General features: G+C 38.0%; 1 protein-coding gene across 3 annotated transcripts; it reads right to left on the bottom strand.

Annotated features, from left to right (window-relative positions):
- Positions 1–3,012: 3,012 nt before the first annotated feature.
- Positions 3,013–26,439, bottom strand: LOC108982365 (DCN1-like protein 2). Of its 3 annotated transcripts, none has more exons than XM_018953714.2 (11): positions 26,098–26,439; positions 18,891–18,952; positions 14,664–14,800; positions 13,989–14,047; positions 13,826–13,849; positions 6,880–6,962; positions 6,698–6,762; positions 6,440–6,489; positions 5,507–5,608; positions 4,211–4,270; positions 3,013–3,513 (listed from the first exon to the last, which is right to left on the bottom strand). In XM_018953714.2, exons 1-11 carry the CDS (start codon positions 26,098–26,100, stop codon positions 3,379–3,381), a joined length of 780 nt encoding a protein of 259 aa, XP_018809259.1. In that variant the 5' UTR covers positions 26,101–26,439; the 3' UTR covers positions 3,013–3,378. The 3 variants fall into 3 exon arrangements, with proteins under 3 accessions (XP_018809259.1, XP_035542890.1, XP_035542891.1); XM_035686997.1 differs by having other exon boundaries at positions 6,440–6,546; positions 26,098–26,362; XM_035686998.1 differs by lacking the exon at positions 4,211–4,270 and having other exon boundaries at positions 6,440–6,546; positions 26,098–26,374.
- Between the last annotated feature and the right edge of the window lie 600 nt (positions 26,440–27,039).

The raw sequence follows: 27,039 nt of genomic DNA, 5'->3' as shown, positions 1-27,039 counted from the left end.
AACCAGATTTATGGTTGAAGAACTGCTAGAGTGGTAACTACATATGGTCTTATAAATAATTACAGTTAAGGATTTTAGAAGTTTAAGCTTTACATTTTAGGGTTTTAGTTTAAGATTTAAAAAATAAGCTTCTAGCTTTTTACAAAAAGGGTAAAGTCTTTAGGTTGCAATCTATGATTGTAGAATGTAACACCTAGATTGTACACCACATCCTGAAAGCAACCGCACTCTAAAATGAGCCCCAAGGAGCAAAGGAATTACAACGATAAGTAGGCTAGCTTATACCTAAGGGGTTGGTTAGATAAAACATGAGCTTATGTGTTGTTTCAGTACTTCTTGCCCCTAAAAAGTAGGGTTAGGCAAAAGCTCCGACGACTCCGCTTTGACTATGAGTCTGATGGAGTCAGAAAATTCCAAGTTTGGAGTCGAAGCCAGAGTTGCTCCAAAAAAAATAATCAGAGTCAGAGTTGGAGTTGATATCAGCTCCATCCCCAAACTCTGACTTTGATATTTATACTTGATATATTTAATATTGTAATGTATATGATAGGTTGAGTGGCCTAATGGTTGATATGGTGTTTTGGCAACATGAGAACTTGTGTTCGAGTCCCCCAGTTCCACGTTTTGCAAATGCTTTTTTTTTAAGAAAATCTTAAACAACACCGTTTTCAATAGGCTATATATTCATCTCTTTCAAAACCCTATGCATTTCCACTCTTTTCTCTCTTCCCCCTCCAATGCCTCCACTCTTCCGTTATGTATGCCACTCCATCATTCTTTGATAGGATCGAGTTAGATGCCATTCTCTTCCTCTTCTTCATCTTCTACATCATCCCTCTTCCTCTTGTCCTTCTTGAGCTTGCTCGCTTGGCTAGCTTTGAACGCTTCAAGATTTAGCCCAAGGTCAGGTTATCTTCAACTCAAGTGTTTTGCTGCTACAAGGATGTCATACGCATGTTCTTCCTCGTCGTTGGTCCCTTGTAGGTTATCTTCAACTCAAGTGTTTCGCTGTCACTCTTTCTTTGTAGCTTTATTTGTGCATATAATTTCTTTCTGTGGGTGATTTTTGCAATTTGATTTGGATTGTTTTTGTTTCTGTGGGTGATTTTGGCAATTGGTTTTGGTCTTCTTCTTCTTCTTCTTCTTTATTTTTATTTTATTTTATTTATTTTTTGTGTGTGGGAAATTTCTCTCTATGGCTCCGATGCTCTGACTCTGACTCCGACAACTTCAATCAGAGTCGAAGTCGGAGTTGGAGTCAGAGCTCAACTTGGCCTTTGACTTTGGTCAAAGTTGGACACTCCAACTCCATCGGAGTCGGAGCCCAACCCTACTAAAGGATGGATTGGTACTAGAGGCATTTGTCTCCTAGTCTCCTTCGAATTGATGATACCAACTTCTGAGATTGTTCTTTGAAAAGATGGAAACACCATGCAATAGAACAAAAGGTAATCAAGTCGCCAAATTGGATATTGATACTTGATTGTGGCCTTGTTCACTACAATACTATCAACACACATGCTAAGATCCATCATTGAATAATGCTTCCGGTCACCAACCCCTTAGCTATAGCTACTTGTCTTTGTAATTCTTCTTGCTCATTAGGACTCATTCTATAGGATGCCTTGTTAGGAAGACCAACCCTAGCAATGAAATAGATGCAATGTTATATATCTTTCATGCAGGGTAGTAATCCAGATAGAATTTCATCAAGTACAACATCTACAAATTCATGGAATCAAGTGTTCATGATGGGAAGCATCTCTCTCATACTTCTCATTCTCCTCTAAAGCAACAAGGGCATAATTCTCACTAGAGTCCAGCATGGCCCCTTCGACTCTAGTCTTAGTCAAAATTATTTCCCACCCCATTACAAAACCTCTCTCAAAATGATGCCGGAAAATGTGGGGAAAAGTGAAAGAATGACAAAATAAGAAGGAAAACAAAGTCCAATTTATAAATAAAACTCGCCACCCCAAGGAAATCCATCTAAGGGGTCAGAGTAGTTGTAATCACAACTCAAGGACAGTTCCCACAATATACGGAGTAACGAAACTTAGGGCTAGCCTTCCATTGAGTTGTAATCAATACAATTATGAGCACTAGCATTGGTTTAGTCAAATGCCAATACAATGCAAAATTGGCTAAAAAATACTCTACATTGGCTAAAATAATAAAAGAATAATAATTTAACCAACCTCATAGCTAACTTTATGGGATAAAATTGATTGAAGTTACCTAAAGCCACTTGAATGTCCTTTTAGCTCAAATTTGACTACAATCATGCGCTTTTATCCATTATTTGAATATTTTTCTAGTTTGCTCATTTTTCTTCCACATTTTCAAGCACTTAAAATCAAAATATAGTATACAAACAAAGCTGTGGTGGATAGTGTTAGTAGTCTAATAGCACTTTTTTTCCCCTTTTCTGGAACAAGTTATGAGAATCATATTCTCCAGCACTTGAAATAGGTTATAAAACTGAAGAGATGAGGGTATTTCATTCCAACTTATAGAGAAATTCAGGTTGGCTAACCAAAAAACACCACATTAAAGGACATTTATCCTCTAATGTTAGCTCATAGATCCCACCAGTAGAAATAGAACCATCACTTAGCTAATTTAATTAGCGTTTTTTTTATTTCCAAATAGAAAAATTCTACTTATAACATCAATCCTTGGAAGATTCAAGAGGCTCATTGAAACGCAACTGCACCGCAACCATTTCCATTTGTGACCTAATGTTCTGAAACTAAGCACAACAGCGATCATAGCCAGATATTATATACTATAATCTCAACCCTCTTCTACTTACGTTGACGCGACATCATCTGTTAACTCTCAAATTTATCATCTCAAAAGATAAAAACGAATCTAAAGGTTAATGAGCGATGTCATTCCAACATTGTAGGTAGAATGAATGTGTTACATAGCATAACTCAGATAAAATGTGCTCTAGAAGCCGCAAGGATTTCTATGCATTCACATCGCAAGAGGAGATTTATGCCCAAATCTATTCTGAACTGTGTCGACCATTCCATTAAAATACTTTTAGCAGCACTGTGAATCCATAATATTGGATCAATAAACATGAAGAGAGAATTCAATTCCAGCATACAGATAAATAACATGAGGAAACAACTTCACCAGACAATAGAAAATTCGAAACAGTGAGAGAAAATGCATTTACGCCATCAACAGTAGCACTGACTATGTAAGTAGCATATGGATGTCACTAGAAAACGAAGGTTGAATTCAGACTTGTGACTTCTCATTCTTGGGGGGCTTCCTCTTTCAATAAACCAAATTCCAGTCACATAACACCACAGTTCATAACGCTAAATAATGATATGATAAAGCACCACTCCAGGAAACCCATCATCGTCTGTGGCTCAAATCATTCAATTGACCATTTTCGATGATGCCATTCTCATTCAAGTACTCAACAAATTCATCAATAAGGTAGGGCCACGCACCTTCAGCATCATAGTCTGACAATGTTGGGCCCACCGTCTGCATACAAAGCATGATAAAAGTTGTAGTGACGAGACTGGCGGCATCAAGTCCTCCAAGTAACTAAAACTATAATGAATACCTTAATATGCTTTGAATTTCCATCAGAGATCTATACAGATTCAAAAGAACAGTCCTATTCTCTATGACTATAATGTTGGGTTTATATGCTTCCATTTCCATGGTAAAGCGAAACTACGATATCAACTAAATTTAACCTTCCTCCACAGAAATGCAATTTAATTTATAAGACGTCAAATTAAACTTCTGGTAATTTATTTGTAAACTTCAAGTTAAAAATTGATTTGGAAACCAGAATTTATGACCTCATTCTTCTACTGCACAAATTTGTTTACCTCATATCTCATCAATAAGGAAAAAGATTATTGACATGATGATGGGTAGGGATAGGAGTCAGAATGACTAGCGTCATTTCATCTTTTGCTCATGATTCTAAGATAAAGAACATGTGAAAAGAGCCAGCATAGCAATAAAAGAAAAATAAAATAAAGGAAAAAGTCTTAAGAAAAAAAAAACAGAAGTAAATATATCAGTATATAATTTTCCCCTCCTTCCCTTTGCATATGCAGTTGTAAACGAAAGCATGCACTTCAGCCCAAAATAATGAGCAGGTAACCGTTTATTAATGCTTTATATCTTCTTCTTTTTTATAAGTTATTAATGCTTTATATCTTACCCTTGCAAACTCCAAAAGTTGAGACCATGTGTCCCTAGAAATTGCTTTATTATGCCGAGCCTGAGGCAGCAATACAAAGACAGAAAGCAAAAACCAAAGGGAAAAAAAGTTAATTAATCCCCTCACAAAAGAGAAAATAAGCAAACTCATGGAGTTCATAACATTAGTTCAATAAAAAAAGGTTGTAAAAAGTATACCTAACTAGACACTGAGCTATTCATTGGATTAAATGATTTGTGAAGGCAATTTACCTAGGTGCCTAACTGACCAGAGTTTTCCAAGAATTCATTAGCCCAACATTGACTCAATTGGATCACAAAAAGTTTAGGATGGCATAGTTATCACAAAATTGACTGGGATATAAATCCTTCACTCCCTGCCCCCTTTCTCTCTGACCCCTCTCTGAATAAGTAGTATAAGCTTTATTATTCTCCGATGATTTTGTTTATAGGTACATTCTCTGATGATTTTGTTCATAATCAGATTAGTCCCCTTGATTCAACAGGACATTATAATTTCCTTCTTCAAGATCTTAACTTTTACAGTGCTGCATTTCCACAGCCAGCATTCCTCTCCCTCCTGACTGTGTTCTTTGTTCAGCATCATCCAATATTTCATCAATCAGTAATGTGGCCTTTAAACTTCAAGCTTGTATTGGCAATGCCTTTTCGTTCCAAACACAAGTCTTTTTAGCATAATCTCACTGCTTAGGAGTTCTAAAATAAAAATTAAATGCTAGGGAGCAATAAATAAAAGAAGGAAAAAAGAAATAAAAAAAAGAAATAAAGGTTACAGAGTGCACTTAAATGTATATGCAAGTAGAGAGAGAGAGAGAGAGAGAGAGTACACATAATGTAAATTAAAGATACATATGTCTGCTTGTGTGTTTATCCAAGGGGAAGCCAATATGGTGATTGGTGATTGGGTGGTGGGGGGGGACCTGTGGGGGGTGCATATACAAGGCATGAGCGACTTCTTTTGGGGGCCAGGAAAAAAGGAAAAAAAAAAACAAATCTAACAATGTCATAGGTGCCTATGTGAGATATATGCCTATTCATTTATAGCTTCATAGACCTGAAAGTAGAACCACAGAGGCCCTTTGACGAATTAAACAATACACTTAGCACAATATTTTCATTTCCCACAGCAGTTCAGCTTAACATTGCTTTATTCCCAACTATACACTGCCAGCTACATGATTCTTTTCAAGATAGGTAACAGGAATTCACTAATGGATTCTCATCCAAAAGTTTGAAAACGTGGTTAAAACAGATCACACAATGGATGATAAGGTACCTGTAAGAATTGGCACCAGTGATCAACCAACGGCCACTGCTTTTCAGCAAACAGTAATTGCCACATTCCAATAGCCGTATCCAATGCTAAAGATTTCTGACCCTGAAATACGCAAAGACAAATCAGCCTGTGTATACCCTAGAGATACTTGAGGTGAAGACCATTTGGGCGTCAATTAATATAATAGATCGATAATATGTGAATAATTGAACTTATAGTGTCAAATATAATTCACAGCTAATAAAATGTAGTTCAGAGCTGTCCAATAAGTTGAAAATAGATTAATTGTGAGCGCTCATGCTGTGTCAAAAGCTGCACATGCGTCCTTGTGAGTTTAAGGTCATGTTTAGATTCCAAAGGTTTTCAGATTTTTTTAGATTTGTTTTATTGGTAAACAAGATCTTTTTTTTATCATAAGAATAGGCAAGAGCTCAAGTGTATGGGACATATACAAGACCAACGCCTATGCGCCGCTAGTTTTTTTTTTTTTTTCATTTTCAATTCAAACATCTTTTAAACACCAAAAAAAATCTCGAAAAAAAAAACATTTCATCCAATCATTTACCTTGGTTTCTGGAACAAAAAAAAAAAGCACAAACCAAACATTCACAGAAAGCCAAAATAAATCAAACTAAAAGACTCTCCATCCAAATATATTTTCTACAAAGCCCACTAGCTTCACAAAACCCGAGAAAACCCATCGCAAAGAAGTTTACAAGGGATGCTCAGACAAATAATCTAAATCTAAAATTAAAATAACTGAACTAAGGTTAGGGTTTTGATCTTAAAAGAAGTATTAAGAATAGGCAAAATGAGTAGCCCAAGTGCCATGGTCTGCTGCAAGAATTGACACACAAACGCAGTGCTTATTTGTAGAAGTAGAGATATATATTCATTTGTCAATTGAAAGCCTTTATGTGGAGAAAAAAGTACCTTTTCTTTTGCCCAGCCAAATGCAAAATTATAGATCTCAAAGAACTTTTCTGGACAATGACAAGAAGCAAAGATCATTTCCGCAACAAAAGCACACTTGTTTATCTCTGAGTCAGAAAATGATAATCACAAAAATATCTTTGACATCACCTTTAAGAATATCAATTTAGGAAGCACTTTCCCAGAAAAGACTCATAAAAGTTGATATCAAATTATAAATTCAAGTAAATAACAAACATCATGAATCATTGAACATACGTTCATCTTTCAGCTCAGATCGCAGAAAAGGTATTCTTTCACGAAACTTCTCCAAAGAATCTATCCTGCCATTAGAGTATATAAACCATTGTCAGGGTTTCGTCATGATAATTCAAAACTCCCAATCCCTGTGATTATAAAAAAAGGACAAGTAAATCAAACATATCTATTGATAAATTTACCCTAGTGCTTGAAGTCCACCTAGAAACTCCTGCTTGGAAAACTCACACATGGTGGCAGCCTTCATGTGCCATGAAACCACCAACTGCAATAACAGCGGCAACCCATGTTCTTAAGAATTGCCAAGCCACTCATTATCATCGTAGGCATTCATAAAGTGAGACCAAATATACACATAGAAATTATAAGTATGTATTCAACTACAACATATCTCGATGTAGAAGTTTAATAATAAGCATGGTCAAAATTTTCTCCATTGGAGATGTCTTGTGACCTCACTATGTGGAATGTTAGTTTCATCAGAGTAGCTCATGACTTTGAGGTAGAAGCCTTCGCTGCATTCTTTAATCTTCAACTTCATTGGTGCAACATGAGGGGGTCAAAACAAGCCTTCACTCCAATTTCTGAGAATTTACAGTTTCAAAAAGGAATGGGAGCAGTCAAAATCATAATAAGCACGCTGTTCATGCCGAGGATGCTTCTTTGAGGGACCATTTGAAGATATCTGGTGACCTCGCTTAGTGGAAAGAGTTAGTCTCATCAGAGCAGCTCATGGCTTTGAGGTAGAAGCCTTCACTGCATTCTTTGATCTGCTTCACTCCATTGGTGTGACACGAGGTGGAAACAAGCTGCTTTGGGCCCTTTCCAAGGAAGGATATTCAAGGCCTGCTCTTCTTACGGAGATAATTTAGGATATTATGGGATTTGATTATAATTTACGGAGATATGATTTGGGAAATATTTATTGTATTTTTGGTGATAATTTCCTTTCTAGCTAGATTAGATATTGCTGTAAATTAGGCTATAAATACTTATCTTGTATAGCATATTAGATGCAGAGAATCTGGCAACAATCTTGTATATTATGTTCTATATAATGAAAGCAAACCCTCAGTAATGGGTATTCAGACCAATTTGACACAGTATCAGAGCCCCTACTCTGATATTCATCTCTGTGGTCTTAATCCTTCGTGTGCGACGGGAAGAAATTTTTTTCCTTCCTCTGTTTCTGCAAGTTCCATCTTGCTCTCGGTCTATCGGTCCTTTTTGTGGTTTGTTGGTTTATTGTTCTGTGGTAGTCGACCTCCTATGTTGTGGTGTTCAGCTTTTTCTGTGGTGGTTGAGTGGTGTTCGACCTTCTCTGTGGTGGTCATTGCTCTGTTTCTGGGCAGTTCTTCTCTCTCTCGGTTCTTGCTCTATGATGGTTGGGTCGTTGTGGGACCATCGGCTCTCTCTATGGCAGACGACAGTTTCTGTGGCAGTTGCGAGGTGCTCGGCTTCCTCTAGTTGACGTCGGTGTTGGGTGCACCTTCTTCCCTGCGCGATATTGGGCCTATCGGCACTCTGGTTTGCCAATTCTTTTGTGTTGGGCAGGTATCATTACTTGGGCTTCATTGCTATTGCCCATCAGTTTATTTTTTCCTTTGTCGTGACTACCTGAGTTTATTTGGTTGGATATATTCCTGTTTTCTACGTAACTTTCATCATATTTATTGAGAATACTATTGTTCGCTTTACAGGAAAGAATTTTCATACATGGGAATTTTAGTTTAAGATGTTTTTGAAAGGGAAATAATTATCAAACCATATTGATAATTCTGCTAATGTTCCCACTGATGAAAAAAAATTTGCTCAATGGGAGGTCAATGATGCTAAGGTGATCTCTTGTCTATTGGGGACAATTGAGTCTCACCATGTGACCAATCTTCGCTGTTTTACTACAGCTCAGGCTATGTGGGATTATCTCCACTGTATTTACCACGAAGATCACAGTGCTCGAAAATTCCAATTAGAGTAATTACAGTCAAGGTAATTACCTATTGAACAATTTTATTTTGGTTTTATTAATCTTTGAAGCAATTATTCTGCTATTGTTCATGCTAAAGTTCCCCTTGCGGCACTTACAGATCTTCAAGCAGTTAATGCTGAGAGTCAACGTGATCAATTTTTTATGAAGTTTCGACCTGAATTTGAACATGTTCGAGCTGGTTTATTGAACCGTAATCCGGTTCCTTCTTTGGATCTTTGCTTGGGAGATTTATTGCTTGAAGAACAGCGATTACCCACTCAGATGGGTATGACTTCAGAGAATGTCTTTTATGAGGCTGTGAATGTAGCCTATGCAGCACAAGGGAGAGAGAGGAACAAGTTACAATGTTTCAATTGCAAGAAGTTTGGTCATATTGCTCGCAACTGTCCTAAAAAGTTTGTAACTACTGCAAAAAAGAGGGTCATATCATCAAAGATTGTCGAGTGAGGCCTCAAAATTGCTAATCCCAAGCTTTTCAGGCTGCTGTTCAATCATCTTCTTCTTCTGCGCCACCCACTGTAAAGTCTGATTCATCTGTTCTCACACCAGCAATGGTCCAACAGATGATTGTGTTTTCTTTTACGACCTTAGGCCTGCAAGGTATGGGTACTAACTCAACTTCTTGGCTTGTTCATTCAGGCGCCTCTAATCATATGACTGGTAATACGATGGGTCTCCATGGTGTTTGTAAGTATAGAGGCACGCAAAATATTCAGATTGTTGATGGTAGCATTTTTCCTATTACTGTTGTTGGTAATTTGGGCTCTTCATTTCGCGATATTTTTCTCCTGGATTGTCTACAAATTTGATTTATGTTGGACAATTGATAGATAATAATTGTGATGTTCATTTTTCTCATGGTGGTTATCTTGTGCAAGATCAGGTGTCGGGGATGGTGATCGCTAAGGGGCCTAAAGTGGGACGTTTATTTCCTTTACAGTTTTCTATTCCTAATGTTGTTTCTCTTGCTTGTAGCCATAGCTACTGCCAATAATAATGAAGTCTGGCATAAGAAATTGGGTCATCCTAATTCTGTTGTCTTGGCTCATCTTATAAAACATGATTTTTTGGGCAATAAAGATTCATTTTCTTCTTCTCTTGTATCTTTTGATTGTGCTACTTGTTGTCTTGGCAAAAGTAAAACTTTACATTTTCCTGCGCATGGTAGTTGTGCTTCTAATTGCTTTGAGATTGTGCATACTGATGTTTGGGGTGTGAGTCATGTTATTTCGCTGACATGTTTTCTGTCTTTCAAAAATTTGTTGCACTTGTCGAGACAGTTCAGTACTTGACTTTACGTTCCGACTCAGGGTGGGAGTACATGTCTCATTCTTTCCGGAATTTTCTTCAGCAAAGGGGGGTCATTTCCCAGCATTCTTGTCCTTATACCCCTCAACAAAATGGAGTCGATGAGCGTAAGAATCATCTCTTAGATGTCGTTCGTACTTTTTTGATTGATTCTTCTGTACCTTTTAAGTTCTTGGTAGAAGCTTTATCTACTGCTTTCTATTTGATCAATCGTTTGCCTACTACCACTCTAGATTATGATTCTCCCTATTTTCGATTATTAGGCATATCTCCTGCGTATCAATCCTTTTATACTTTTGGGTGTGTTTGTTTTGTTCATCTGCCACTTATTGAGCATCACAAGCTTTGTTGCCCAATTTGTCACGTGTACCTTTATGGGATATAGTCCTACTGAGAAACGATTTGTTTGTTATGATGCTCATGGAAACAAATTCCGGATCTCCCGGAATGTGATTTCTTTGAAAAATCAATATTTTTTTCAGTCTCAAGTTATTTTTGATCCTCCTATTACTCTTCTTCCTGCTTTTGATGATCTATCTTATTCTACTGAGCGATTTAAACCAGGTGTAGTGTATCATCGACGTCTTTCTCCTTTAACGACCATTCCAGACACTAATATGTCATTTGATTTTGCGGTTCCTATACCTCGGCGCTCTACCCTGGTTACACATCCACTGGATAGGTATGGTTTTCTCTCGACACTATTTTTGTTCCTCACTCTTATACCCAAGCAGCCACCCAAGCATGTTGGCAGCAAGCCCAAGCTCTTCAAGACAATCACACTTGGGATCTTGCGACTTGTCCCTCTGTTGTCAAATCTATTGGTTGTAAATGGGTGTACTCAGTCAAGTTTCGATCTGATGGCTCATTGGACAGATATAAGCCCCATCTTATGGCTCTTGGGAGCCGGCAAGAGTATGACATTGATTATGAAGAGACATTTGCATCTGTTGCCAAAATGACTATTGTGCGGACTATCTTGGCACTTGTTGCGTCGCAATGGTGGTCTTTCCGGCAGATGGATGTGAATAATGCTTTTCTACATGAGGATTTGAAGGAAGAAATCTATGTCTCCACCTCCTGGCATGTTTGCTACACCTTCCTCAGAGGTTTGTCGGCTACGCTAATTCTTGTATGGGCTGAAACAGGCTCAACGTGCATGGTTTGATAAATTTCTCTCTACCCTGCTTGCTTTTCGTTTTACTCAGTCAGTATGATTCCTTTCTTTTTCTTCGCAAGACTTCTGCAGGAATTGTATTGCTTCTAGTATATGTCGATGACATTGTGATTACTGGCTCTGATACTGAGTTAATTAAGCAATTACAACAGCATCTCAAGGCCTCTTTTCACATGAAAGATCTTGGTCCCCTGTAGTACTTTCTTGGCCTTGAGGTGCAGATTACTCCAATTGGTACGTTATTACACCAGCACAAACACAAGCAGAAAATGATTTCATTGGCTGATCTCCAATCGAGTAACTCTATTCTTACTCCCTTGGAGGTAAATCTTAAGCTTCGTCAGGAGAAATGCGAGCTTCTATCAGATCCATCCTTGTATCGGCAACTCATTGGGAGTTTGAACTACATGACGATTACTCGTCCTGACATTTCTTTTGTTGTGCAGCAAGTCAATCAATTTATGCAGGCCCCCCGACATCTTCATTTAGCCGTTGTCCGCCGCATTATCCGATATCTGAAGGGCACCTCTACACACAGGTTGTTCTTTCCTAAGGAATCTTCCTTACAGTTGGTGGGGTATAGTAATGCTGATTAGGCTGGATGTGCGGATACTTGTCGCTCTATTACTGGCTGGTGCATGTTCTTAAGCAATGCACTCATTTCTTGGAAGAGTAAGAAGCAAGACAGAGTTTCCAAGTCCTCCACTGAGTTTGAGTATCGTGCAATGTCTTCCACATGCTCTAAGATCATATGGCTCCGTGGGTTATTGGGTGAACTTGATTTTCCTCAGCTTCATTCCACTCCTCTTCCTGCTGATAATACCAATGCTATTCAGATCACCGCTAATCCTGTCTTCCATGAGCGTATGAAACATATCGAAGTCGATTGTCATTTCATACGTGAATCCTTTGACAAACATGTGATACTCTTCCTCACATTTCCACCAAACATCAAACTGCAAACATATTCACTAAGGCTGCGTTTGGATGTTGAACTGAGTTGAGTTGAGATGATAAAATATCGTTAGAATATTATTTGTTAATATTATTATCATTTTGAAATTTGAAAAAGTTGAATTGTTTATTATATTTTGTGTTAGAATTTGAAAAAGTTGTAATGATGAGTTGAGATGAATTGAAATGAGTTTATGATCCAAACGTACCCTAAAGCTCTTTCTTGGCACTGGCATCAGTTCTTGGTTGACAAATTGATACTGGTAGATCTACCAGCATCAATTTGAGGGGGGATGTTATGGAGATAATTTAGGATATTATGGGATTTGATTATAATTTATAGAGATGATTTGGGAAATATTTATTGTATTTTTGTGATAATTTTCTTTCTAGCTAGATTAGATATTGTTGTAAATACTTACCTTGTATAGCATATTAGAATCATAAAATCTGGCAACAATTTTGTATATTCTCATCTATATAATGAAAGCAAACCCTCAATAAAGGGTATTCAGACCAATTTGATAGCTCTTTCTATAATGCTCTTATCCCTAATGATAATAGTTCATTTCCTTGACAGAGTATCTGGCAAACTGGTACGTGTTTTGCATGAACAGCCTTTAAGGGGAAGATTCTCAACTTTGATAATTTGAGGAAAAGACATATTGTTGTGCTTGACTGGTATTGCATGTGTAAAAAGAGTGGGGAGTCCGTGGCTCATCTTCGAATCCATTGCGAGGTTCCCAGTGTTTTGTGGAGTGTTTTTCAACCAGGTTGGGATGAGATGGATCATGCTCAAAAGAATAGAGGATTTTATGTTATTTGAAGAGGGTAGGTGTTTGTCGAGAAATCATAGCAAAGTGGAAAATGGTTCCTACTTGCCTCATATGGTGTATTTGGAAAGAGAAATGAAAGAAGTTGAGTATTGTTAACCGACAACTAAGGAGCTAAAGACTATCTTTCTCCATGCTCTGCTCCTTTTGACAGCATCTATAGATTTTAGCTTAATTTTACATGATTTTCTTCTATTATTTTCTCTTTCTAGATAGGTGAATTAATTGTATACATCCATTGTGCTTAGATTGCTTCTTCTCCGTTTTAAATTTAGTTCTCTTATTACTTATAAAAAAATGAGGAATTCTGAACTATATAAATCTGCATCTCGCCAACCTCCTTGATTAACCTAAATTATAGCCAACACTAGAAACGAAAAGGGGGAAAAGGGGGCATTAACTGCTCAGATAAAAGACAAAAAAAAATGAGGAAACTGTGAAATAATAAAATAAACGACCTAAATATCACTTACAATATCAACTCAATGAACAGCCATGATTGAACTCTCTTTTGGTCCTTTTTTTTAGGGGACAGAGGGAGAAGGGATCAGAATCCAACTATAAACTTCCTGATTCTGCCGGATTTCTAAAATTTTCTTAGACTGCTGAGTTTTAAATTGTACCTTCTTTATTATTGGAGGATCAGAAATTTTGTAGAACTAAAACAAAAATCAAGCTTTAAAGGATAATTCCTCCGCAACAAAAAGATATTTAGGCATGCCTGCCTCAGAGATATCTGTCTTTTGTTGAATATTTTTCATAGCTCGATAGATAATTTGATAAGCCAATGATTTTTTTCCGTGTTTCAGAATACGGTTAACCAACATGTTAACTAATCAATTCCAATCTCAAAGCTTTACACATACCGTAACAATATCTTGCGGATCCACCTGCCAAAAAAATGGGTTCATGTCATTTAACTGTGAGCATCAATTTATTTAAGATAAACTTAGAATTTACTGAAGTCAAAAGTAATCACTAAATTCCAGATTTTGAAAGCAGTATTAGAAACTGATTCGTAATAGCTACCTGAAGATCATTGCAAAGGAGAGTAATACCATCAACCAGTATCATATCACTATATGGATCTGTGAAACATATCAGGCACAATTTTCTTAGTCAAGAGATATTTCAGACATTAAAAAAAAAAAGTTATTTCCACCACCCAATGCTTACAAAGTCCTAAATTGAAGTTGGTTTAGTCCGAAATTGAAAACCAACATTACAAAGACCCTGCTCCACTAAAAACTAACATATTGAACTTTCCACACCAAGTCACGAGCTCTTGCTCAACAAAAGGGAAAAAAAACTAATAAGCTCTACATAAGTCTATACTGATAAGCACTGTTTTAAATGACAAGTAAACCCTTTTTTTTATCGGCACCATGTGTCCAAGAGAAAAGCAAACTAATCACAGGGGTGCATAAGCCCTCGGCAAAGACTTTCCAGCAAGTGCACATTGGGTAATTCAAGGAGAAATTCCCCCAGTACGATGGTGTTTGCGTTCAAGAGGATTCGAACCTTAGATTTGGAAGGAGCATACCACCAAGACCAAGGCCCTTACCAAAAATGACAAGTAATCTAGAGCTGTCTTCCACCACCACCCCCCTCCCCTCCCGAACCCAAAAGAAACTATGCTAAGGGGAAGACATGCAATGCGATGCTAGATGGGGCAGCCCAAGTGAGAGCATAAGTAAAGCTTGCCTTTATATCTATTGAAGAGCTCCTCCAAATGTCTAGAGTCAGTAAAGTTTTTAACCTGGGGCAGGCTGTAGAATACATCGAATGCTCCTTCAAGATTCCAATCACTGGCCTTTAAAGTCTGGTGGGCAACTTTTTCACTGAAATAGGATTGGAATGTAAGATTCTAACATCAGTAAAATCTCAACTTAAAACCATACAAAAAATAAGGCTACTCTCTCTCTCTTTGTTGCACTCTCTCACACAATAGAAACGTGCATGTGAAAATACACAAACACTACCACATGATCTCAAGCAAAGCATTTGTATAAAGCACCTGATTTTCTTATCAATAAAAAGGAAACTATAGAAACTAAAAGCACAAGATGACCGGCTAAGATTGCACAAACACACCTGATAAAAGCTGACCTAAGCCTTCAATTTCAAATGCATGATACTTGGGAGGGTGGGAAGGGGGGAAAGATTTGGTAGAGGGGGATGATAATAAAATAATATTTAAATACTCAAATTGTTACCAAAGCTTAAGAGGACTATAAGCTTGCAAAACTCAAACATCATCCAAATACTTTGTCAGAATTATGTCATCATTTGGCATTTTTTATGATTCTTCAAATCAGAATTATAGCTGTCAATGATCTTGAAAAAATCACTAATTCACTTTACTTCAAGCTCAAGAATAGTTGCATCAAGTTCCATGCTTTTCTTTATCAGTGAATAGTTGCATCAAGTTCAATGCTTAAAGGCAATCATTTGAATTATGTCCAAAAACGAAAAAGGAATGCAAGAAATTCACATTCAAGTACTAAAAATTTTTATAGATAGCATTTGCAATATTGCAACGGCATATCATTCCACATGGCAACCTTGCCATTAATGAATTTGACAGAAGATGGATAGATTTAATCACAAAAATTGTAAACTCAAGGAGGTAATTACTAAAATTAGAAACCTAGGAGCTTTTTGCAAATTCGTAAAACCCAAGGACTAATTTTGCAAATAACCCCACCCCATATCACCCATGTACCTCAATAGAACATCATCCGCCCTAGGCATGCCTAAATTTCGAATTCACCGTGCCTTCCCACAAAGCCTCCCTTTCATTTTGATGCTTGATGCTGCCAAAGCCATTTCTCTAAAAGAGCATGGTTGAACAAAAGTAAGTGCCTAACTCCCTAACCACCATTTGAAATTGAAGGGCACACCTTAGCCCAATTTACTTGGTGAAATTTGAGCTCTTCATCTATACCACTCTATTAAGAGACCCGCTATGAATATAACACATCACAGAACGACTTTACATTAAACACCATGTGCTTTGAGGGGCCAACCAGATCTTATCTGCTCCGCCCCTATTAGGCAAAACCAAATACAAGCAATAAAAGAACGTGGTAATAAACTCCACCTCCTTGTATTGTGCCCCCATGACATCCAATTGGGGTGCATTACCATAACATTGCAAATGATCTAAAAATGAAGATTCCTCCAAAGCGAACAATCTTGAATAACTCTAGGAAGCTACCATGAGAGTTTGATCCCCACACTAGACCCTGTGCCGTGGTGAAATATGAGCTCTTCACCTGAACCACTCTATAAAGAGTCCTGCTATGAATATTACACATTATAGAATGACCACATTAAACACCATGCACTTTGAGGGGCCAACCAGATCTTATCCGCTCCACCCCTTTTAGGTGAAACCGAATACAAGCGTTACAAGAATGTGGTAATTAACTACACCTCCATGTATTGTGCCCCTCTGATATCCCATTGGGCTGCATTGCTAGAATATTGCAAATGATGTGAAACGGGAAGGTTCCTAAAAGCGAGCAATGTTGAATAACTCCAGGAAAGCTACCTTAAGGGCTAGTTTGGGTAGTTCACTACTATTCATTATTTTATTATTATTTTTCACTACTATTTACTATTATTCACTACTATTCAATATTCTATCATTACTTTTTTCACTACTATTTACATATTTAAGATCATCACACTACTCAAACGCAACCTAAGACTATGTTTGGTTGTTGAAATCAACTCAATCCATTTCAAACCAATCATTGATGAGACTCACTACTTTTTCAACTTCCCATAAAATTAAACTCATCTTAAACCTACTTCATACATTCAAACACATATTTCAACCTATTTACATTCAAAAATATCTCAAATGACCTCTCCAACCAGGTGACATTCTGCTGTTCAATGGACTCAAAAGCTAGCCCATCGATCTTCGGCCTCCACCTAAAGTTCGGTAAGTAACTGCTCAAAATAACCAGCCACATGGTCTTGAATCACCGGGATCTCCGTACAAACAACTCCATCAATATTCAGCATTTCAATGGCATTAGTTCGCCTATGGGAGTTTGCCACTCTATGAAAGAACTTTGTGTTACAATCACCCTCTTTCAACCACAAAGCCCGTGATTTACGCCACCAAGAAATCTCATCCAATAGGAATAGGGTGACCCTCTCTAGATCTGAGAGTAATTCTATCCTCTGAGCAAGTTCCTCCAACGAAATTGCTCTTGCATATGACTTGTGTATTTGGGCTTTTGCTATTCCTAAGATCAATAAAATCTTATTTACTGATTCAGAGGAAAAAAAAAAAAGAAAAAAGGTCTGATCCCCACACTTGACCTTGTGCCAAAATTTTATCATTGATCCATCACGCACAACATATCTAGTAAAACTTTCACCCAACCCCTCTTGATATTTTTCCAAAGGCCTACTGCAAACAACCCATTAACTTTACTAGGACACCACATTCCTCATGAGCTACCATATTTTGCATCCACTATCATTCTCCAAAACACACTCATTTGCATAATGCGAAAGCCATTTCCCAAGAGAGCTTGATAATAGTGTTACACTGAAATAAACTTCAGACTCTCATCCTCCCACGGATACTAGAGAGCACACCTTGGAACACTTAAACCAAATGGAATGAACTACTCCCACACCACCCCCACAAGAAATCCATTTGTAATTTGTCCAAAAGATTAACACGGGTAAAATAGAACGATTTTTCCATGCTGGAGATCAAGAAACTCATGAATAGAAGAGGCACCCAAAAGACAGTAATAACTCATACATGAAATAATCCATTTATAACAGGTAGCAGAAAAAAGCTTTCTAGATTAGAAGTAATATGCATTAAAGATAACGTTAAGGAAGTCATTGTAAGAACCAAATATCCGAGGAATAAGCACAAACTGAAGCTAACAACAACAACAAAAACACCCAAGACCACAAACCTTTCTTGTGTCGAGTTGCAGTGGAACACCCAAAAATTGAGAAGCTCTAGTTGGATTATACATCAAATTTATTCCAGATTTTTGCATTTCTTAATATTACTAATAAATTGAGCAGGTGGATTGCTATATTTTTCGTGAGGCAATCATATTCAAAGAGCAGAGGGGCCAACCGAGTAAACAAGTATACAATAGGAAACACCCAACTTGGGGGCAGACAAAAAAGAACAAAGGGGACAAAAAGGAACATCATACAATAAAATCTAGAAAATTAGAGAAACAGAGGCCGTCTAGAAATAAAGGGAATTGTGCAGGATGATTATCCCAGAAGCATGCATGCATTGCACAAAGATGATAGAGTACCCCATTAAAGGGAGTAGATTGTGATACCCCATGTGATATGGTTAAGGGTAGGTATGAGATCTCACATTGCTTGGGAATGAGAAGTTCTTACTCTTTATAAGGTTCCAATGGGGCTCCAATTGTATCATTGATTAGTCCTTTTTTAGTATAGACCATGTGGTTTGGGCCTTCCATTGGGACGTTACAAATGGTATTAGAACCTATCCCAACTAAAAATGTGGGATTTGAGCAGTGCCACCTACAATATACAAGCCTGACGAGAACGTCGGGAATTTAAGGGAAATAGATTGTGATACCCCCATATGATATGGTTAAGGGTAGGTGGCGTATGGGATCCCACATTGTTTGGGAATGAGAAGTTCTTACTCTTTATAAGGTTCCAATGAGGCTCCAATTGTATCATTGACTAGTCCTTTTAGAGTATAGGCCATGTGATTTGGGCCTTTCATTGGGACGTTACATACTTTCAGGCCCAACCTCCACCATAGAAAAGTGCTTTGTTGCAAGTACTTTGGCAGGGTAAATTAAAGGAGTATCAATAAGCCTCCAATTTAAAATTTATAAAATTAAAAAAAAATAAATAAATAAATAAATAAAACCGTTGGGGTATTACCTTGCACCAGTGATTGTCATAAACTGTTGGAGTTTGTCACGGTGGCCTCTACCTAATTTATGCTGTCAAAAAAGGACCCAAAAAAAGGGTATGCATGTATAAATATTATGGAATAAATACATGCATAAAAATACCACAACCAAAACTCAATGCAATATGAATTCTCATTACAAATAAACAAAGATGAAAAAATTTAAAACAAAAGCACAAAGTTTATTTGTATAGAAATAGCACATCAACTTACACTGGTTACTAAATTGAACCTGATGAAATATAAGCAAATGTGTAATGATCATGCATATGTAAACCTCTTGCCTTCCTCTGATATGTGTGAGGATTATTCATGGAAACTCAAAGGATGACAACAAAATAAAGAATCCTCTCTAAATAGTACAGATAAGCACTTAAATACCGACCACCATGAATGCACACATGAACAAAGAAATACGCACAAGAGGTGCAAGCATGCTACTACTAAAGAAAGCTCCTACTTGAGAGTTTTCAATCTGACGGCCACACAATATTACCCCATAAAAATTATTAGCTTAATACCACATTTTTTTATAAGCAGCTTAGCTGCTTAAGACCGCATAACATCACAAAAAATCAATATAGAAATGATTATTACGTAGGGAAACATTAATTTTTTAATGACGAGAAATCCCGGAGACCATGCAGAAACCCAATGTCTTTTACCCAGATAAGCTCTGGATCCATGTAACGCGTTCCCATCATGTGGATCAAGTAAATCATTGGTTTTTTACAATTGGAATGTGAACCCTAGAAATTATTTGCACCCAAGGGTTCAAACCTTAAACCTAGAGGGAGCATACCACCAAGACCAACACCCTTCCCACTTGAGTCAACCCCTAGGGAATATGTAGGGCAACATTAATGACATTAGTGAAACCCATATCCACCACTATCCATGAAATATTTTCATATAAAATCTCATTTATTTTATTCATTCTTCTCAATACCAACCCAAACCCAACATGCCTCTCATTCTTCCTCATTTTATTGATGAACTCTAAATAAATATGCGACTTACAAATCTGTGATGTTTTCTTATTGACCAAGTAGAAGAAAATGCTTTAACCAAATGTTAAATGCATACAATATAATTCGCTGTATAAGTTAATTTTGCATGTGTTTTTCACTTCCATAATTACTCCCATCACACATTCATTTTATATAATATTGTTAGTATGTGCTACTGATTTTCTGTTATTGTTTATGATAACTCTTATCCAACTTAAATTATACTCTATTCAACTTGATAGCACTACGTATTATTCATGAGTTTAGTTTATTGCATATTTTCCTTGAGCTTGCAACTCCAAAGGCTTCACAAAAGGCAGTTTTGCATTTGTTGTGGTTTTTGATCTCCATATGGACATAAATATGCATTGACAATCTCTCAACTAGTTGAAAAATAAGAATTAGTACCACTAAGGCCTCGTTTGTTTTCACAAGTATTTTCAACTCATCTCATCTAATCATTATAATTTTTTCAATTTTCCATACAAAATAAAATAAACAATTCAACATTTTCAAATCCTAAAACAAAAATAATATTAAAAAAATATATTCTAAAAATATTTTATTCAACTTTCAACTTTTATTTCAACTCATCTCATCTCAACTCATCTGTGAAAACAAACCATGGCCTTGTTGGGGCATATGTGGAGACAGGTTTTAGAGCTGAAAAGGTTTTCGCTGATAGTTGGCTTGAGCCAAAGTTCGCTTGACATCACTCAACATACCGGTCGAGCAAAGCTCAAGTCCGAGAGTTCGCTCGAGTCCCGCTCGACACTCCGCTCGAGCGAGACACAAACCCTAGTGTTCGCTTGACCCTCTCTCGACACCCCGCTCGAGCCAATGTTCATTTGATTGTTCGCTCGAGACGTGCTCTACACTCCGTTCGAGCGAAGTAAGGTTTCCAGTGCCACTCACTATAAATATATCATATTAGACTTGTGTTGAACGGCCTCAAACATATTTTGAGAGAAAACAATTGTCTAGTGAATGCATATTGTGTGAAAGAGCAAAAAATCCTATAGAGTGTGAGTTGAGATTGTGTGATTATAATCTCCTCTAGTTAATAACATTTTTGCAGTTCTGTAGACGTAGGCAATTTGCTCAACCACGTATATTGTGCATCGTTTTCTTTATTTTGTTGCTTTTAATTTATTTGTCATCATTGGTGTGTGTGTTTTACATAACATTTCACAACAACTGGTATCAAGAGCCAATGTCGAATCTGAAGGAGAATGATAGCTGAAGATAAAGTGAATGCACTCGCGATATAGAAGTTTGACAGCACTGATTTTGGGTACTGGAAGATGCAGATTGAGGATTATCTCTATGGGAAGAGACTCCACCTTCCACTATTGGGAAAGAAGCTGGAGAGCATGGCTGATGCTGAGTGGACCCTGTTAGATTAACAGGTTCTAGGGCTTGTTCGGCTGACCTTGTCCAGAACAGTGGCACACAATGTCACTAAGGAGAGAACCACGGTGGATCTCATGGCAATTTTGTCAGGTATGTATGGAAAGCTGTCTGCGAACAACAAAGTGCACTTGATGAAAAAATTGTTCAATCTGAAGATGTCGGAAGGTATGTCTGTAGCTCAACACTCAAATAAATTCAATATAATCACAAATCAACTATCTTCTGCAAATATTATGAGTTTGATGATGAAATCAGAGTATTGATTTTGTTGGCATCGTTGCCAAATAGTTAGGAGACCATGAGGATGGCTGTGAGTAGTTCAGCTGACAAGTCGAATTGAACTACAACAACGTACTTGACATGGTGCTTGTTGAAGAGGTAAGTAAGAGAAACTCGGATGAGTCCTCGGGTTCAGAATATGCCCTGATTGTTGACAATAGGGGCAGAGGACATGACAGGTTAAGCTCCAAGAGCAAAATGAGATCTGGGCAGCAGATCACATGCTGGAGTTGTGGCAAGCCGGACCACATCAAGAGAAATTGCAGGAATCAAGAAAGTGTTGAGGATGATGCTGTGAACGTAGTGGCAGAAGAAATTCATGATGTCTTACTTCTTGCAGTGCACAGTCCGATTGATGATTAGGTGTTAGATTCAGGATCTTCCTTCCATAGTACCTCACATTGAGAAATCATGCAGAATTATGTTGCTAGTGATTTTGAAAAAATGTATGCAATTGATGGAGAGGCACTAGATGTAGTGGGAGTGGGTGATGTGCACATCACACTTCCAAACAAAAGCGTGTGGTCTTTACAGCAAGTCAAATATGTTTCAAATCTGAAGAAAAACCTTATCTCTATGGGACAGCTTGATGATAGCTATTTTGCAATAGCGTTCTCTGGAGGAGCTTGGAAGATCACTAAGGATGCGCTGGTTCTAGCACATGGTAAGAGATCTAACTCTTTGTATTTAACATCAGGGTCCAGTGATGTTCAGGGAAATATAAGAGTACAAAAAGGCAAGCTTGATAGTGTGGAACATGTGAGGAAGCCAAAGGGAGTCAGCTTTGTCGTTCCTCATGAAAGCCTGAGAAAGTTGGCTAAGGTTGCCAAGATCGATTCGAGACCGGATACTCTTAGTGCAGTGGGAGTTATAAGTCGTCCAGTGGATATGCTGACAAAGTACGATGTAAGTGGAAGACTAAAGTCAGGCTTGACTTCAGTATGTCTTTTGGCTTGAAGACGGGAGTTGTGAACTGTAGAGATGATAGGGCTTGGCTGGAAACAATGGCTGGAATGTGGAGACCCAGTCTCCAATCGGGAGATTGTTGGGGTATATGTGGAGACTGATTTTGGAGCTGAAAAAGTGTTTGCTGAAAGTTGGCTCGACAGTTGGCTCGAGCCAAAGTTCGCTCGACATCCCTCAATATACCGCTGAAGCGAAGCTCAAGTCCGAGAATCCACTCGAGTCCCACTCGACACTCCGCTTGAGCGAGACACAAACCCTAGTGTTTGCTCGACCCTCGTTAGACACCCCGCTAGAGCCAATGATCATTTGGTTGTTCCCTCGAGGCGTGCTTTACACTCTGCTCGAGCGAAGTAAAGTTTCCAGCGCCACTCACTATAAATATATCATATTAGACTTGTGTTGAACGGCGTTAAGCATATTTTGAGAGAAAACAATTGTTTAGTGAGTGCATACTGTGTGAGAGAGCAAAAAGCCTTAAAAAATGTGAGTTGAAATTGAGTGAATATAATCTCCTCTAGTTAATAATATTTTTGCAGCTCTGTGGACATAGACAATTTGCCGAACCACGTATATTGTATCTCTTGTTCTTAATTGTGTTGCTTTTACTTTATTTGTCATTGTTGGTGTGTGTGTTTTGCATTACATTTCACAACAGGCCTAAGTTGTCATGTGAAAAAAATAGTCCATTTCGCTATTTGTTACGAGCAGCAGCATTTACAAAAATAAGGAGAGCTCCAGATGCAAGGGTCGACAGTGGCATCGGCAAGAAGGGCCACGAAGACTTCATCAAGGACGTGGAAGGCCAAATACCTTGTAAAACCTCTCTCCCTCTCTCTCTCAGGGTAGAGAAACTAGCTTTACCTCACAAATACCCCAACATCCATCCAAGTCAGCACCACTCTGAACCCCAACACTTACTCCCAACACCCCAGATGGGATTTTGACCCCAGTGGCGTTGTTATCGGGCACACCATTGCAAAGAATTGATTGAAGTTAATGGATTATCATATTCATCTCCACCGATGACCTTTCGTTGTAGATCTATCTCGCAACCAACCCTCCTCTCTCAAGATCGACTCCAAGATTGATCTCTGCAACTCTCTGTCCCCCACCACAAAAACCCATACAAACTATATTTCATCCCACAGAGTTAGGAAATGTGTTGCATGCTTTGAGAAGCAGGCTCTCTGATCCAACAAATGTGTTGAAGAGCCAGGACCCCTCCCTGGTTCCGTGTCACCTGTGATTCCAACAGCCACGTGATTCGCTTGGAATTGGGCAATTCTAATATCTCTGGGACTTTAGGTTCAAAGCTTGTGTAGCTCAAGCATCTACAGTACTTGGAGCTTTATAAGAATGAGATAGGAGGTAAAATCCCAAAAGCATTGGGTAATTTAAAAACCTGTGTCAGCATGGATTTGTATGAAAATGGATTTGAAGGAGGAATCCTAAAATCTTTATCCAAGTTGAAGCCACTTAGATTTCTAAGGCTAAGCAACAACAAGCTGGCGGGATCAATTCTAAGGGAGCTCACCAACCTCTCTAACCTCAAAGTTATCAAAGTTTTAGGTAACCATCTTTCAGCTGCTCTTGCTTCTAATGGGTATTTGGAATATGCAGAAACAGTGTTCGATAAAATGGGTGTTAAAGGAGTTTTTCTTAGCACTCTTGGGTTTGGTGTATTTATATGGAGGTTTAGTAGAAATTTTGAAATTGATATTGATGTTTATGCTTATACTTCTTTGATTACTGCTTGTGCTAGTAATGGGAGGTATGGAAGGACTGTAAAGTTTTTTAAGCAGATGGGAATTGAACCTATTATTGTCAGTTACAATACCCATCTAATGGTTTATGGTAAGCCTGATTTTTTGGGGGAGGCCATACATCTTTTTCGGTTGATGCAAAAGAAGCATGAGAATTTAATTGTAATTCATACATTAGCAAAAGAGCTGGTTTAGTTGGACTTAGAGGGGACTGGAGTAGCCGGTTTACTGATGAGGCTTTGGCAGCTAGTGGCACTTCTTGTTCATGGCTGGAGTTGCTGCCTCTATACAATTTGCAGAGACTTACTAATAGCGTTCTAAAGGCTATTGGCAATGGTTGTAAGAAGTTAAAAAATCTGACCCTAAGTGCTTATTATTTCTTGAACTGTTGGGGTTTGGAACAATTGAAACAAGAACCAGACGGAGTTGGGGAGAGTGTTGACCCTGCATTTAATGATGGTGTCCAACGTGCTTTAATTGTTGAGGATTACAAGGGGGCAATTGCACAGTGCATATCTGCACATAAAATGGCTGATGCTTAAGTTATTCCCCACGATGGTGGTGCCTCCTTGTGGGAGAGCACTCGTGACCAAAACTTTAGGATGAGCCATTCACATTGCCTAAAGGTTGTTTATGCTATGGTGAACAATGATCTCTTGAGCATTGTTTATACCAGACCCCTGAGATTCTGGAAGGAAACCCTTGCTCTTCTCTGTAGTTTTGCACAAAGAGTGAAAAGGACTAAGCTCTATGACACGCTTATAAACGCCTGAATGTTGGTAACACGTTGGCTGCTACTCTTTGTTATATATGTGCTGGAAATATTGATAAAATTGGGAATATCTGGTTGAGGAGTCTTCAAATTCAGCATGAAGGGAAATCATATGTCAATCTTCTTCAGGATTTGATGGAAAGAAATGAATTGCGTGGTTTAGAAGCGTGTGGATCTGTCCTTATGTACTTCTTGAGAGAGGCTTCCACGGCAGGGACCGAAGGCAGAAACTAAGAGACAGAAGTATGACAAAATTAGTGAAAAAATCCTCTTATTTGACCCGGGTGGTGGAAGCACTAGGACTCCAAAGGTTTAACAGCTTTTTGAGGTCTACTTTGGAAGCATAACCGCACCTTGTGGGCAAGGTGCTTTGAAGGAGAAGGGTATGTCACAGCCCAAGGAAGAAGCTGAGCTTTGGGCAAGAAGGCCACGGGCCAACATCTATTTTTCTATTATGTTATTAGTTGCTTTTATTTACTTTGGGTTGTAACAAATATTGGGCCTCAACCCATAACATTTAAACCCTTTGCATTCAATTTTCCTATTCTCTAGCTAGGCCAATTTTGGGATATCACTATGTAAGGAGCACTCCCTACTCAGAGGGGATCTGTCGAAATGCATTAAGAATTTTCTGCTCTTCTCTCTATTCTCCTTCTTCTTTACTGGAGGTGCTCCCCTCGAAGTAAGCGATCTCAATGTATTTTTATCAAATGACTGAGGAGTGTTACACTTCTTTCTCTTGCCTTCAGTTTTCTCAGAACCAAACATAGGCTTCCGCAGAGGAAACAAAATCAAAGGAAGCGAGCTAAAATCCGTAAACCAAGAACTTGCCCAATAAAATGGGGCAAGAAACTGAAATAAATCACAGACCAAGAAAAAAAATCGCAAAAAACACAATTCTAGAAAGGTTCGAGAAACAACTCAAAATTTAAAACAGACTATAAACTGAATACAAAATAATCGAATCACTGACCATCTTATTGGCGTCGTGAATAAAAACCCTAATTCTGAAGAAGCAGCAGATGTAGAGAGAGAAAATTAGGGTTCCTCTCTCTTTCTCCGTCTCTCTCCCCCTCTCTAGAGAGTGTACAAGTTTTGGTTGGATTTTTGTTCTCAGTTCTACCGTGGAAGTTTTTGTCTCTCAGTCGGTCCTGTAACGAGTTTACCAAAATGCCCCTCTGTTTGCCGCTTTTTAAGCTCGTCCAAGCTGCTCAATGATTTTTCTCTTTGCCCTCTTTGTCCAGCTTGAGAACAAGGAGAATGACGTTCTTGATCGACTTTAAGAGGCGACCTTAATTGTGAGAATGACGAGAATTGATTATGCAGCAAACCAAAGCAAGAACTTGAAAAAAGTGGAACCACTTGGGGCTGCTATGATGCATTTCTTCCCTTTTTTCACTATTTTATTGGACTTTTTGCCAATTTTTTAATTGAAAATATCACTCAAAAAGTAAAAAGAATCAATGCATGCATTGGAACTAAATTACATCAATATCTTTCAACATTAAAATGATTTGTCCCACTATGAGTAAATATTTTCACCAATATTCATGTGGTGTGACAACACAAAATGCACTAACACTTCATCTCAACCACACGCTCATACATTACACATAGAATCAATAAGAAATTCTCGACCTAAATACGTTTTCAAGAGTATTGTGCAAAAGGATGGAAGGAAATAGAAGGTTCGGGTTCTATAGATATTGATAAAGTATTGGATTAATTTGGTAGGTATTAAGATTCATAAAGATTCCTAGCTAGTGGAAAAGGATGTACACATCTTAAAGTCTTTGAATCTTTCAATTAGTTCAAAAAATAATGAGATCTTAATGGCAGTAAGATGGGAGAGGCCGAAGAAAGATTGGTTTAAATTGAATGTAGACAGAAGTAGTATTAATAATCCTGACATGTT

Source organism: Juglans regia, chromosome 2 (genome assembly GCF_001411555.2).
Source record: "Juglans regia cultivar Chandler chromosome 2, Walnut 2.0, whole genome shotgun sequence".
In the NCBI taxonomy this organism is placed as follows: Eukaryota; Viridiplantae; Streptophyta; class Magnoliopsida; order Fagales; family Juglandaceae; genus Juglans; species Juglans regia.
The sequence above is the reverse complement of the archived record's forward strand: the minus strand, read 5'-3'. Positions and strand labels throughout refer to the sequence as shown.